This window comes from Rhamphochromis sp. 'chilingali', assembly GCF_963969265.1.
Source record: "Rhamphochromis sp. 'chilingali' genome assembly, chromosome: 8".
Taxonomy (NCBI): domain Eukaryota; kingdom Metazoa; phylum Chordata; class Actinopteri; order Cichliformes; family Cichlidae; genus Rhamphochromis; species Rhamphochromis sp. 'chilingali'.
This window is the reverse complement of record NC_137935.1, coordinates 37,534,733-37,551,297: the sequence shown is the minus strand read 5'-3', so window position 1 is coordinate 37,551,297 and position 16,565 is coordinate 37,534,733. Positions and strand designations below refer to the sequence as shown.

Genomic DNA, 16,565 nt, shown 5'->3' with positions numbered 1-16,565 from the left:
CTGACACCACAACCCTTCCAATTAGTACATGACCTGCTCTACGTCCTGAGCTACAGCTGACATGTGACAACGTGACATGCACTGTCAACTATGGGACCTTATATAGACATGTGTATACTTCCAAATCATGTCCAGTCAGCTTTAACACACATGGGCTCCAATCAAGTTGTAGAAATATTTGACAGATGATCGATCAGTTAAAACAGGCTGCACCTAATTTTGAGAGTAATGGCTGGGAATATTTCTTTAAATAATATTGTGAAATGACAAAAAGTTAAACACACAAAGCACTCTGAATACTTTCTATATGCACTGTATTATACACTTGGAGGTGTTGTGTAAGTCAGTGCTTTAAATTAACCAAATTGTTGATATGGATATTTAATTTTTAATTATGCTAATGAGGCTAATAGACTTGACTTCCTTCAAAATGTGAAAGATCCCACTAACTGTTTTAATCACACACTGGATCTTGTGCTTACATATAGCTGAAATTGAAAATTTAACATCCATCTTTTGTCTGATCATTTTTGAAAACATTTAATTTCCCAATAATAGATTACACAGATACATGTTATTATAGTAGAGGTCTTTCTGAAAGTGTTGTAACTAAATAGCGAACTAACTGAAGAAGTGATCTCTCTACTATGATCTTCTTTATGCCATGTGCCAACACAATACAAAAGAGCTACCTAAATTTTACTCTCACCAAGGTTCATTGCCATCTTAATAGTTTACATTGTCACTTTATACAAGCCTGTATACTGTGGTTCCTCAGAAAAAGAAGGCAACTAATCAGAGATGCTTGACTCTTTGGTATAACTCACAAACATGGACCTCAAAGAAGAAGACATACAAAATAGAGAGGAAATGATACTGCACTCATTTCAAAGACCGGTTGGCCTGGAAAAATAGTTTGTTACTTTATAAAAATGCCCTCTGTAAAACTAGGACATCTTACTATTCATCAAATTGAGGAAAACAGGAGCACACTGTGCTGCAAGTCTTTAAAATGGATGATGTTACGAGAATGGTTCTCAGAACTGTTAATTTAATCCGAGCAAGTTTGAATCACCATCAGTTTGGTAGATTTGTTAGTGATAAGAAGGCTGCCAAACTGATGGTCAAAGAGACTGGGCGGTTTACTAATCAAAAGTGACAACGAGTGAGTGAATTACAGGATGCAGAATGGCTGTAGGATCATGCAAAAATGTTGCAAGGTCCCAATAAAGTTGCTATGCAGGAGTACAAGATTGGATTTTCCATAAACTCAATACTCAGATATTTATTGGTGCTAAAAATTAATATTGAATTAAATAACTCATTTGCAACCGTATTGATAACAACTGTGCCGTCTTTGCCTCCTCCAGCTGACACTTCACAGAGGAGCACTGCAGGCAGTCAGACACACAGCTCCTCCACTCACTAACTGAAGTAGTTAATATTAATAACGCAGGCATGACAGAGGTGCAAATGGTTGCAGTAAAGTGCCAAAGACAGTCAGCAGCATGAAGGTATGAATGCAACAGTCCAGGGGTGGGGGGTAGATGGGGGGAGGTAGTGAACAGAGTTATGTCTTCCGGCAGCCTGGTGAATGAAGCTGTTCAGCAGTTGAAGATGTTGATGCTGTTCTAGTGAGCTGAGCCTCGAATCTTCGGTACCTCCTCCCCGAAGGCAGGAGGCTGAAGAGGGAGTGTGAAGGGTGAGAGGGTAAGGGTGCTGATGATTTTGTGGGTATGAAAATGCCCATGAGGGAGGGTAGAGAGGCACCGATGACCTTGCTGGTTGTATTCATGTTTTGCAGAGTCTTCCAGCAGGAGGACATGCAGCCTCTGTACCACACAGTGATGCAGTTGGTGAGGACACTCTGAAGTCTCCTGCTATGATGATGAATCCATTTGGGTGTGCTGTCTGTTGTTCACTGATACCCTGGTAGAGCTCAATGAGTGCCTGTTCCTAATGCTGATAGTAGTGATGGGAGGGATGTAAACAGCAAAGAGGATAACCAATATAAATGACCTCAGCAGGTAGAAGGATCAGCACTTAATGATAATAAACTCTGTGTGACACACACACTGTCTGGGACCCTGGACATGGGGTGTCACCATCTCTCTCTGGCTCAGGTCTTTTCCTCTTCTCTGGTCCTAGCTATTAAAACAGGTAAGGCATAACGGGGTAACTGATCCCAGCTGCCCTGCCAGCCTCCCCAGCACTGCCCCAAAATCCACTGCATCACCCTTCCTCTGCAGCGGAGTCACAGACTACACCCTGCCACATACCCCACCAACCAACTTAGGTTGGGGAGCCATCAGTGAGCGGGACAAGAAATCAGCCCCGACCGTCAGCTTATTGACCACCACAAACTTAAAAGGCTGGAGAGTCAGATACCACCAGGTGATCTGGACATTGGCACCCTTCATGTGGTGCAGCTATTGCAGTGGAACATGATCCTAACAGAGGTTGAATGAGCATCCCAGGAGGTAATAACAAAGCGAGTCAACCATCCTCAGGATTGCCAGACACTTTGCATTCTGCTTTAAAGTTTACAGAGTAAAATCCAGACTAACCTGGTTACATTTTTGAGCAATGATAATGATTTTTACACTATAAGTCAGCAACAGTTGCATGCTAGGACTCCATCAGCAGACTGCAGTATGTAAACTGCTCATGTTGCAAACTCACAGCTAAAAGTTGAATGTCCATAGAGACTTTCCTCCATGGTAAAAGGACTGCATCACCTTCCATTCACAAGCACTGGTTAAGCCATGTCCTCATACTTCTAATGTCTTACCAGCACCCACAGCTAACCCATCTTATTAATCAGACTCCACATTCCTCACAGAGGAAATATCAATGGAAGGTTTATTTTTGATGAGTGAATGGGTGAAGAGGGAGCTGAGTGTAAAAGCGAAGCTCTCAATTTACCGGTCGATCTACGTCCCTACCCTCACCTATGGCCACGAGCTGTGGGTAGTGACCGAAAGAACGAGATCGCGGATACAAGCGGCAGAAATGAGCTTCCTCCGAAGGGTGGCTGGCCTCTCCCTTAGAGATAGGGTGAGAAGTTCGGCCATCCGGGAGGGGCTCAGAGTAGAGCAGCTGCTGCTCCACATCGAAAGGAGCCAGCTGAGGTGGTTCGGGCATCTGACAAGGATGCCCCCTGGGCGCCTCCTGGGTGAGGTGTTCCAGGCATGTCCCACCGGGAGGAGGCCCCGGGGCAGACCCAGGACACGCTGGAGAGATTATATCTCTCGGCTGGCCTGGGAACGCCTTGGTATTCCCCCGGATAAGCTGGAGGAGGTGGCTGGGGAGAGGGAGGTCTGGGCCTCTTTGCTTAGGCTGCTGCCCCCGCGACCCGGCCTCGGATAAAACGGATGAGGATGGATGGATGGATGGAGGTTTATTTTTCACTTTGGCTATGCATCTACAACATCATCTTTTGAGTTCCTGCATTGGTCTTCAAAACACCACTGCTGAAGCCCAACCATGAAAACTGATAAATAAAAAAATCATGAGGATCATACAAAGGGAAAAGGCAAATTATGCCAATGGTTTATATAATCTGAGCCAGACAGATATAGAGCCTCAGAAAGACAAGATTAACCCATATCTATGAAGGAAAAACACAAAAACTATCTGCTGCAAGAAGGTGCCATTTACAAGGTGCCATGATTGAATATAAATTAAAATAGCTTACTTCATTAGGACAACAGCACTGAATCAGACACCGTTTGTTGTGCTTTTGGAGGAGCATGAGACTCAACATGGTGACATAGGCTACTAGATAGCTGTCGGGTTGCTCACGCTGGGCAAAGTGTTAAAAGTATGGGACATGAAAAAAAGCAAGGAAAGGCTGGTGGCGCGATCCCTGGTTGCTCCAGTCTGCCATATCACTGGGCAAGATAATAAAAAACATGTGTGAATGTTGGTAGAAAGCACTCAAGTGTAAAAAAATGCTTTTGTGAATGACAAATGTTTTCTAACTTGCCTTGAATTCATGAGTAGAGCAGAAAAGCACTATATAAGAACCAGTCCATCCAAAGTGCAAAGTAAGGGTCTATTTGCACAAAAATAAAGATTAGTTACATGAATCCCACGCTTAGTTGGCTCACAGGCATCAAAGCTTTGAATCTCACTGTGAGTGCATTTATTCACACAACTGCAAAAGGCTACCTGTGATTAACATTTTTGTTTTAACACCTGCGCAACTGACCAGTATTGTTGTTTTTCATTTTCTCTTTAAAACATTTTACACTTGAACATTCACTTGTATATGTGAGATATGGCAATGCAAATGAAATTTGCCTACAAATGACTACTGAAGCTAATTTATAGCTGCTTCCTTGAGAGGAAATTGTATCTGTGAGGGAGAGGCAAAGAGGAAGACAGAGAGAGATTAGACAAGTTTGGGCCCTCTTACTGTATTATCAACATTTCATTAACAACTATATTACAATAAGAGCATCTTAAAACAGCAGGCGAAGGGATGCTGCAGATGGGAGGCACTTAAAAATATAATTTTACACATTCTCTTCATTCAGATATATATTACTAAATTTCTTTTGACCATTTTGGAAAATGTCATGAAATAGACATTTATTTAGTAACTAGAACTGAAAACTGTGGACATTTACAAAGCCAGGAATGATATTAGAGTTTAGGACAAAATGCCAAGATATCAGTGCCTCCTGGTTTAATTTTAATTATCGTTTTTCAAAAATGTGTCATCCTAGAGTCCCCTAAATCTATTATTAAAAAATACTACTAGGTCACTAAACACCTTAATACACCCTTTGGCCTTTGCAGAAGTGCAGTCAGACTACATGCTAGTGTATTTTCATGTTAAATATACAGTACATACGTCAAGCATTTGAACGCACCAATTAAAACGGCGTAAATGTAAGGGTTGCTATGGCAGACACTGCCCTAGTTTCCAGACTAAGTCTGTTAAATAAGGTTGCACACCTTCAGTTTACTGTCCTGCTCTTGACAGCCCTGCATATGTTCTTATTTATAGCACCATGAAATCTCCTTTTGCTAACAGAGATTAATGGTCTATTAGCAGTCTTGCATTTTACATGAAGTGATGAAAAATAGATACATCTTATTCTGTGCCTGGACATCAATGAAGAAACTTACAAGGGAGATTCATTTATGGCTCACTCATCAGAGCTCACTGAAAATAAATGGGCGTGACAGGCTTGCACAGGACAAGACAGTGTGGGTGGGAAATATCCTTCCATAATGAGATTCAATTTCACACAATGTCATAACTCCTGTCATGCTGGATGGGACAAGGCTATGAAATTTGAAGTCTAAATGGAAGTGGTACAGACAGCTCTGGAGAGAAAAACACTGTGCAGTGTTAACATGGGAGAAGGGGTGACCTTGGCTCAGGGGGTTGGGAAGCTCATCTGTAACCGGAAGGTTGCTGGTTCAATCCCCCTGCTCTCTGGTCGTTGTGTCCTTGGGCAAGACACTTTACCCTACCGCCTACTGGTGATGGCCAGAGGGGCCGATGACGCGACATGGCAGCCTCACTTCTGTCAGTCTGCCCCAGGGCAGCTGTGGCTACAACCGTAGCTTACCTCCACCAGTGTGTGAATGTGAGAGTGAATGAATAGTGGAATTGTAAAGCGCTTTGGGTGCCTAGAAAAGCACTATATAAATGCAATCCATTATTTTTATAAACTGTAGAATTATATATACTAAAGATATTCATGTGATCACATACAAGGGAATCCAATCCAACTGAATTCTATTCATATACCACCAAATAACAACAACAACTGCCTCAAGGCAAATGAGTTATACAAAAAATTCATTGTACAGCCTGTCTTCCTTTAGGTTGTGTAATACTTACTACAATCTGAAAGTGTGTTTATAACTTCTAAGAAGATGCTATATCTATAACATAAAATATTAGAAAACTACATGAACACTTGCATGAGCAACTATGACACAGCCATACATTCACAGTAAATGTTAGTCATCCTCTTCCAGCGCTGCGTGAACTGTCCAATCCTTTCTCTGCCTGGGAACAATAAGTGGGCCCAGCAACTCAATCTGATGAATCCTATCTGAGTTAAAACATGGTCTCCCTCATCACTTGAGCTACTGCAGTCCAAAATCATTTAATTTATTGATCAATAGCCTCTTTTTCAGTATTACTGACGAACACTGAGGCCAGGGAGGGAACCATTTGAACGGAAAAGCACAAAATTGAGTTTTTCTGTGAAAAGTTTTTGCTCAGTGGTGGAAAAAATAGTGTCTACACTTTGAATTAACACTAACATTAAATCCTTTCTTTACACCTTCCAAACAACATTATCTATCCTTATAATTACATCCTCCAGTCGGGTTTCAAAGTTTCAAAATTTTCAAAGAACCTGCAAATAGTATGTTGTACTAAGGTATATTACTGTCCATTCAACAGGATTGGAAAGAGCTATGTGGGCCAGTAAGCTCAAGCTTTCTTTGCTGATCTAACTGAGCAAAGATGCATAGAAAAGCAAAGAATAGAATGCCTCAGAGAAAAAGACAGAATTTAATAAACCAATATATGAAACAATGAGTGGAGGGAAAGGACTATCAGTATTTGAGGTGGAGTTTTTGAGTTGTTTAGTCTGGATTTACACTTTTAAAATCAATCTCCTCCTGAAACTCCAGACATGCAAACAGAGACAAAAACACCATCAGCACAAAACAGTATTTAAACAGTGTTCAAGCAACACATCACCAAGGTGTAATTTTACTAAAAACATGTCCTGGTTCACAGAATATTTTTTCACAGAAGCCAGGGCTTCAGTTTATCAAGTTAGGTCATCATTAGAAGCATGTTGTCTTTGCAGTTATTTATTTTTAGTTTTGGAAACTATTTTCGTTTTTTGTTTCTTCAATTGTATACAACTGAAGAAACAAAAAAAACAGTAGAAACTATATATAGTAGAAACAGTAGAAACTATATATAGTTTCTACTGTTTGCTGCTGCCAAGACAATCCTTTCATTCCACATTTAAATTTTTCTATCAGGAAGTATATTTAGTAGTACTTTCCTTGAGAGCAGGGAAGTCATGTTTGTGTTGCACTTTGATTTCACCTAGGCTACGGGATAACGCTTTACACTATCAAAGTGGATTTGAAATCAATCAGCCAATCATATTGAACATCATCCTCTTCAGTTTTGCTTAGTTCAAATCACTCTCATGACCGAATATTTGAATAGCCTTATAGACTGTGAATCTCTTGCTCATGTTGACTGATGCTACTACAGAATAAAACTGATAACATCTCACCCAACTCCCATTTATAGATGCTAATGTTTATTAGTCCCTGTCCAGGACGTGTACATCCTCATCACTGAAAGAGTGGCCACTAAATAGACTGCAGAGTCCTGGCCTGATGAGGTAGCTCTTCTGTGTTGTGCCATTTGGTTGGTCAGAGGTGGATTGGTTTGGCCATTTTAACACATTAAAAGAAATTTTCACCATTTCACTATCTCTAAAAGAGAGAGAGAATATACCTGCTGCTCGGCCTGTGGCTTTTCATCAGACTCGGGGAACACGGTGCTGTTTTTTGTAGCCATCCATTATTGTCGGGTTTCATAAATGGCATAAATAAGACACTCTCATGACTCATCGAGTGACTCTACTGACCAGCCATTTGGTGGCATGCAGTCTGACGATGTCACATTTTAGTACCTTGGAACGCTTGGAACCCCAGGAGAGCAGGTACTAAAAAAGTACCTGGTACCAGGTACTATGACCTAATGGAAAACCCTGAAACCTGTGGCAGGTAAGGGTACATCTGGCACCATCTTACAATGCTGTGATTGCAGCCATTCTCCAACTTTCTGAATGGTACTCATGGCCATTGATCCATTGATAAATGGTCTTTGATCAGTGGTTGTTGATCAGTGGTCATCACAATTTGCATATTAATGACCAAGAAACCGACCTTACAGCCTATTGTTCGCCAGTAGTGCTATTTTCAGACCTTTTGCAAATGTACCGCTTATGAGGTTGGGGAAACCTGCATTCAACTAAACTAAAGAACTAACTCGGATGAGTGATGAAACGTTTTTGCCACTGAAAATGCTACATCAATATGAACAGAATCAACACTTTGGGATTTCCTTACTTGGATGATTGAGCATGCTTCAAGACAAGCACAGGCAAACGTTTTTTAATTTTAACTGCATTTTCAAGTTTTCTTCCGACTGATAAAAAAACGTAAGAACCATTTCAACAACCACCAAACAGCTAAAATAACAAATGATTAAAGAGCAGGTAAACAGATTCTGCAAAATGGTGTAAATACAAAGCGAGGCTCCCACCATTCACCTGATATCAGGTGCTGAAAGAAGCCATCTGACAGATTCCCAAACTGTAGGTTTCATCACCCTCCAACCAAAATTCACTAAACCAGCAGCAAAAGAAGACCAAAACTACGCTTCACATTTGAAAAACATTGTAAGGAATTCCCTCTTACTTTGGCTCTCTTGCTTCCACCATGATATTGGCAAGACCCCAGATGCAGGCTATGCAAAGTACGTAGCTTTACATAGCTATGATACATAGCCCTAGCAAGACTCCTACACACTGGGGGACACTTAAAGACATAAAAATATAATGCAAAATACAATGATCAAGAAGAGTCTGGATCCCTTTATCAGTGCACAGTATCTTGTTGTGTTATTTTTTTCCCCCAATAACTGTTCTACAAGAAATTTCTGAGTCATTGCTTTGAATATGAATATTAAACAAGCAGGTACTGAAAAATAACAGAACAGGACAGTGTTTTAGTCTATAGTTTTAGTCAAAGCTGCTATTCAGATTTTCAAAAGTACATGTTGTCTTTAGCATTTAATATTTTAATAATTTATTTTAATATTTCTTGAATATCAACAGTGCGTTATTAGTGGAGGCCAAGAAAATACTGTTGAACGGAAGAAATGTACTTAAGCTGTTAAATTTAGCTGCACACAGTGCAATTCAGGCAGTCAGTTGCTGTAATACTTTTACATTTTGTGTGACATGTTTTTGAAAGTTGAGGTTTGATTTTTGTTCAGGTAAAAAAGATTACAAAACTGAGTGTTAAATACTGATTTTTGCTAAAGTAAAAAAGTGACTCTCTACTTTAAAGTGGCTCTCCTTTTAAGTTATGTTAGCTTATTTCCATGGGAGACATAAATGAAAATGAATGAAAAGTTCAAGTATATATATGTGTGTGTGTGTGTGTGTGTGTGTGTGTGTGTGTGTGTGTGTGTGTGTGTGTGTGTGTGTGTGTGTGTGTGTGTATTTGTGTTCGATGCACAAACTCATAAAAAAGTCATAAAACAAGATTGAAACATCTTCATCACTGCTGCATGCTGTGCCTGAATCTATGTTCATGCTTTGCAACAAGCATGAAACTGTCATTTCTACTTTTTTTTCAGCTTAAACTTTCAGCGTGAAGGAAGAACACGTTCAGTGATTCAGACTTACCTTGATATCTGACAAGGACTGCTCCAGCCTGAGGATTGATGCTGTGGAAGCGGATGGAGATCTGATTGCTGTGACTTCTTACTACCAAACCCCTCATTAGAATGGACTCGTTGGCCAGCACTGTGTTCTCGCTGTTTAGAACATCTTCAAAGATCACTTTGTCTCCTTCAGAAAGATTCACATTCATCACCTGACAAAAAAGGAGTACAGATTATATTGTTTGCACATGAAAATAATACTAGAAAAATCCACGTTCTGTGTCATTCTGTGAACTTTCCTAGAGAATGTTGGCTGTAGAGAGAATTTTCTAAGTTTCCGATACCACCACCATCTTTGATGTTTTTTGTTTGTTTGTTTGGTTTTTTTTTAAATGAAATGCTATGTTTTATACAAGATGCAATGGGATGCTAACTTTCCAAGAAGTTCAACTTTTGTCACAGAAAAAGTTGCAGAATATTTTTCTATGAGTCTTTAGAATCTTTAAGATGTGAATGTGAATGAATTTGTGTTGTTTTTGGTCAGCAGTGGTTTTTTGCCTTGGAACTCTTCCATGGACGCCATTTTTGCCCAGGCTCGTTATTGTTCGATCATAAACAGTGACCCTAACTGAGGCAAGTAAGGCCTGCAGTTCTTCAGATGTTGTTGTATTTTTTATGACCTCCTGAATTAGTCATTGATGCGCTCTTGGTGTGATTTTGATAGGCCAGCTACTCCTCAGAAGTTAGATAGTTATAAATAAAGTTATAGATAGTTGATGTAGTTTCTTATCTCTTTCTTTAGATCATGGGATAGTGTATTGACCTACTTCACTTTATCAGACAGGTTCTATTTGAGGGATCTTAGTAGATCTGGCAGCAATCAGGTCTAGCTGTGGCTAGTGAAATCGAATTCAGTTTTACAAAAAATGTTAATTACACGGTTAAATAAAGAGGTAATCTTAAAACATGAACCTCCACCAGGGAAGTTCACTCTCTTGGCAGCATTTACATTTAAGGGAATAGTATTGCATTTTGTATATATTCATTTTGTTTTCTCTGTTTTTTTAAAACATAGTTTAAGATGTTTGTAGTGCAGTAAAAGTCAGATTAGTGCAGCACAACAGTTTATTTAGATTACGCAAACATTATGTATGAGTAGGTAATGGATTACAGTTACTGATTTGTAAATAACTGGACATGAATAAGTTGAGCTTAGTTCTAACCACCTAGGTCAGCTTAGTGATATTTAGAATCCCTATATACCATTTCTTTTGCCTATATGTTGTCAATACAAATAATGTCAGTAGCAAACATAGCTTCAAATAGCTCTCTATAGCATTATTATGACTTTGACTTCAGAGCAATTATTAGCATTTAAGGAGACATCAAAGCTCAAAAGTGACAAATTAAATTTTTGTTATTAATAACCGTTATTATTGTTTTATTTCACAGTGGCTTTCACAAACAAAATAATACATTAATACTAATACTTTAGATGTTTTTAATATGAAATAAATCACTTTGAGTTCATTGAACAAACGTGGATGTTGGTTTTTAAGTTGCTTCACTAAATAAGAAATATTTTTCCCTTGAAGAAGCATTGTTCCCCTGAAGCATTGTTTGTGTTTTACCTTTTGTGAATTAATCATCAATTATAATCATTATTAACAAACAAGGACCCTTGCATTTTCAGAATTTTGCTATTGAATGGTACCATAAGCATCAGTTCTAGATGCATCCCTACTGTTGACCGTCATGGACTTCCCTCTGCAGTTACCTGACTTCAACAACAATAAACAATTACGGGGGAACATTGTTAGTTTCAACCAGGAATGCCCAATACAGAAAGGCCTGGAACCGGATCTCTGTTTAAAAAGTCTTGGACTCTGATCCAGTGATTATTACCCAGTAGGCAAACGGAGCTTGGATACAGCTGAGAAGAGGACTCGCCCAGCTCTAACTGCTTTTCAGTCTCCGAATGTTGATACTGCCTGCTCTGAATGCATGCTTGCCAGAGATGCCTTGCAGTCAAGCATGAATCTTCAGTCACATCCATTATCAGCAGCTCTCATCCAAATCCATGCTCTGCATAACTAACTGGGTTAACTTATAGTGGCCTGGAAAATACCCCCCAAGGATCTGTTTATTATAAAGGTTTTTACTTTTGCTGTTTCACAAATGATTAAAAAGGGAATCGCAACAATTTGGACTTTTTGAGTACAGGATATTTTACTAAAGCAATTTAGCAGAAACAAAGCAAAACCCAAGTCAAATAATAATAATCACATAAACAAATCACTTGATTTATAATTATTGAATTACAATTCAATTCAATTCAATTCTTTATTTATTTGTCACATGTAGTTATAACTAGTACAACACACAGTGAAATGTTTTTTCCGGCTAAGGATGTGGGGCACTATGGTGTTGAACGCTGAGCTGTAGTCTATAAACAGCATTCTCACATAGTTCCCACGTCCCTCATCTAGATGGCTCAGTGTGGTGTGCAGGACCTGTGCTACAGCATCTCCAGTGGATCTATTTGTCCGGTATGCAAACTGCAATGAGTCCAAGTCGGGAGGGAGGAAAGAACTAATAAAGGGTTTCATGAGCCTCTCAAAACATTTCATCACTACAGATGTTAGGGCCACTGGGCGATAATCATTTAGGCTGGCTGGGCGGGTGTTCTTAGGGATCGGAACAATCACTGATGTTTTAAAGCAGGTGGGGACTACCTGCTGGGCCAGGGAGGCATTGAAGATGTTAGTGAAAACTGTAGTTAGCTGATCTGCACATACTCTTAGCACACGTCCCGGTATGCTATCTGGTCCCGCTGCCTTCCTGCAGTTGGTTGCCCTCAGAGCTCTCCTCACGTCATGCTCAGAGAGTATCAGTGGTGCTGGTTCAGCAGCGGGGGCGGGTGCAGGGCTCTGAGATTGAAACTGAGGTGCCTCAAAACGCGCAAAAAAAGCATTGAGTTCGTCAGCTAACTCCGGTTTCGTACATCTCACCGTGCTGGGTTTATAATCTGTGATTGTTCGTAGCCCGTCCCATATACGTCGGGAGTCGCCATATTGGAAATGCGACTCCACCTTGTCCTTGTAACGCCTTTTAGCCGCTTTCACAGTCTTCCTTAAACCATAAGAAGCTGCTTTATAGTTGGTCATATCGCCCGATGTGAGCCCCATATTGTAGGCCGTGGTCCGTGCTTTGAGAGCTTTGAGAGCTCTCCTGACAGTAGAGTCAACCCAAGGTTTTTGATTGGGAAAGGTCCGAATTGTAGTCGAGGGGATGATGGTATCCACTAGCATTCCAATGAAGCTAATCGCTGTGTCCGCAAACTCGTCAATGTTTGCGGAAGTATCCTGGAATACGTCCCAGTCTACATCACCGAGTACGTCCTGCAGCGTCGCCTCTGATTGGACAGTCCAACGTTTGACCTCTCGCGTCACCGGAGCTTCCTGATGAAGCCTTTGTTTATATTCCGGGGCGAGTAAAATGGCGGCGTGGTCCGATTTCCCAAAAGCCGGTAGGGAGATGGCTTTGTAGCCGCCTTTAAATGGACTGTAGCAGTGGTCCAGTGTGTTGTTTCCCCTGGTGGGACAGGTAACATGCTGGTGAAAATTAGGCATGACCTGTTTTAATTTAGCCCTATTAAAATCCCCCGCCACTATGAGGGCGGCATCTGGATGTTTAGCCTGGTGACTGCTCAGCACATCATGGAGGTCCAATAGCGCCTTGTTGTTATCCGCTTGTGGCGGGATGTAAATCGCAGAGATAATCACAGCCGTGAACTCCCGAGGGAGGTAAAATGGCCGACAGAGGATGGTGAGAAGCTCCAGATGGGGTGAGCATGACCGGGACAGGACCGTGATATTCTGAGGGTTACACCATCTGTTATTAACCATAAAACAAACCCCACCGCCCCGCAGTTTACCGGATTCCGCAGTTCTGTCCGAGCGGAAAATAGAAAATGATTCCGCCGGGGTTATCGCATGGTCCGGCACAGAGCTGGTCAGCCAGGTTTCGGTCAGGCAGAAGATGTTGCAGTCCCTGATGTCTCGCTGGTACCTGGTTCTCGCCCTGATGTCGTCCAGCTTGTTCTCAAGTGACTGGACATTAGCTAGCAATATGCTAGGCAGTGGAGGGCGGTATGCTCTGGTACGCAGCCTGTTCCGGACCCCTGCTCTTCTACCTCTGTATCGCCGTCTCCTTTGTCTCCAACATCCTCTGGAGTCATTGTTCTTGTCGCGGAGGATCTCTTCCGGCCACAACGTTGTGTCCAGTAAACCCGTAGCAGAGGTGAGTGAAAAGTGTTGTCCTATATCCAAAAGTGTGCCAAAGTCATATTGAGTCCGGCCTAGTGCAACATGAGCAAAAAAACCAATAAAAAACATAAATAAAACGAAATAAAAGCACAGTCGTCGCAGAGCTGCCAGGGCGGCAGCCGAACTCAACAGCGCCATCTTGATTACATGAATTACATCCTATAAACTGATGCTGGTTTCTAATGTTAATCCTGGAAGGAGAGAGGTTCGAAGAAAGAATGCGCATGCCTTGGCCACTACAGATTTATCTCTGATTGGTGTAGTTATACTACTCCAACGGGAAGGCAGTCAAATCCTTGGAAGTTGCAATCCAGTGGGAAATAGCCAAATTCTTGGAAATTATAATCCAACACAGCAAAAATGAGTAGAGAAAAAGACAAAAATTATAAATCCAGTTTGTTGGTCCAAAGTGTTTGGGCAGTGGTTGCTCCACTGTTTCTTACTGTATTATACAACTATGAATTCCCAGAGTCAGATCTTTAAATGATGCTCTCCTACTCATTGCACGGAACAAGAGGAAGAACCCCAATGTTCCTGTTTTATACTCATGTGCCCATATGCATCACCTCCTCTTTTACCTCCTTCATGTTCACCATCATGCAATTACTTACTGCACATAATGTCCTCCTGTATATATCCACTTAATGTATATAATGTTCTCTCTCTCTTTTTGCACAGTTGAGGAGCGTGTCAGGATACATTTCACTGCGTGTTGTACTCGTATAACTATGCATGTGAAAAATAAAGAATCTTGAATCTTGAATATGATTATTACATATAAATCCTCTTTTAAGACACACCTTTGTCAACAAGCTTCTTCTCTCTGTTTTTCACATTTCATATACATGATTTAAAGCAAAGTTCAAACATTAAAATCACTTAATTACCGTGGTTACATTTTCTTCTTTTCTATGTTGTACTTTAACATGATCTCACATTAACTGCATCACATGTGAATGTTCAGTCCCATATGAATATACAGGGTGGGCCATTTATATGGATACACCGTAATAACATGGGAATGGTTGGTGATATTAAAGTCCTGTTGGTGGCACATTAGTATATGTGAGGGGGCAAACTCCTCAAGATGGGTGGTGAATGACCATGGTGGCCATTTAGAAGTCGGCCATCTTGGATACAACTTTTGTTTTTCCAATAGGAAGAGGGCCATGTGACACATCAAACTTATTGGTAATGTCACAAGAAAAACAATGGTGTGCTTGGTTTCAACGTAACTTCATTCTTTCATGAGTTATTTACAAGTTTCTGACCACTTATAAAATGTGTTCAATGTGCTGCCCATTGTGTTGGATTGTCAATGCAACCCTCTTCTCACACTCTTCACACACTGATAGCAACACCGCAGGAGAAATGCCAGCACAGGCATCCAGTATCCGTAGTTTCAGGTGCTGCACATCTCGTATCTTCACACCATAGACAATTGCCTTCAGATGACCCCAAAGATAAAAGTCTAAGGGGGTCAGATCGGGAGACCTTGGGGGCCATTCAACTGGCCCATGACGACCAATCCACTTTCCAGGAAACTGTTCATCTAGGAATGCTCGGGCCTGGCACCCATAATGTGGTGGTGCACCATCTTGCTGGAAAAACTCAGGGAACGTGCCAGCTTCAGTGCATAAAGAGGGAAACACATCATCATGTAGCAATTTCAAATATCCAGTGGCCTTGAGGTTTCCATTGATGAAGAATGGACCCACTATCGTTGTACCCCATATACCACACCAAACCATCACTTTTGTTGTTCCAACAGTCTTGGAGGGACCCATCCAATGTGGGTTAGTGTCAGACCAATAGCGGTGGTTTTGTTTGTTAACTTCACCATTCACATAAAAGTTTGCCTCATCACTGAACAAAATCTTCTGCGTGAACTGAGGGTCCTGTTCCAATTTTTGTTTTGCCCATTCTGCAAATTCTGTGCGCCAATCTGGGTCATCCTCGCTGAGATGCTGCAGTAGCTGGAGTTTGTAAGGGTGCCATTTGTGAGTAGCTAATATCTGCCGAAGGAATGTTCGATGCCACTAATGCCACTCTACAGTGATTTAGACTAACAAGCACCCTGCTTGTTAGTCTAAATGTGTTAGCAATGTCTTAATCCAACATGTAATTTAATCAGACTAAATCAGATTAAATCAGATTAAAAGTATTACAAATCATTATAAGTATTACAACACCCTTATTAAGATAAACTTTCGGATTTCTAAAATATTAGCTTTGAATTGTCAGTCACGCTATTCAGCAGACTACATTTATTATACCAACATTTAACAAGCTGTAGAACATTTTACAAGAAATTAAAAAGTTATTATGTTTTGCAGAAACAAATTTTCTGTGATGTAAATATCTAATAATTCATGCATCTTTTCTAGTTTTATGTTTTATTTTGAAGTTTACTTGAGTTTCATTTCCTATGAGGATTGTGAAATTATTATTATTATTATTATTATTATTATTATTATTATTATTATTATTATTATTATTATTATTATTATTATGGGTAATTTCTAAAGTGCCATAGAGGCTATGGACAGTTTTTCAGAGTCATTATTGTTGCCACACAGCATACTGTCATCTAGTGACAGAGCAAACTGGAGAACTTACCTGTTTCAGATCAGATGACGAAATGGTCCTTTTATGAAAAGACTTTATGGCACAAAAGTGCTAGCCTTCACAGATTAGTTTGAATTTAGAAGCTACTTGAAAGCTGTGATAGAGAGGTTATAAAAGGAACATTTAAAAGCCTGTTTGCACTTAAA

The 16,565-nt window shown here is 40.5% G+C and overlaps 1 protein-coding gene across 1 annotated transcript in view; it reads right to left on the bottom strand.

Moving 5' to 3' along the window:
- sez6b (seizure related 6 homolog b) overlaps positions 1 to 16,565 on the bottom strand; it is a 230,615-nt gene that overhangs the window by 48,136 nt on the left and 165,914 nt on the right. The window contains exon 4 of the mRNA XM_080888197.1: positions 9,486 to 9,675. Coding sequence (XP_080744323.1) covers positions 9,486 to 9,675 — 190 coding nt within the window. The remainder of the gene's footprint in view (positions 1 to 9,485; positions 9,676 to 16,565) is intronic.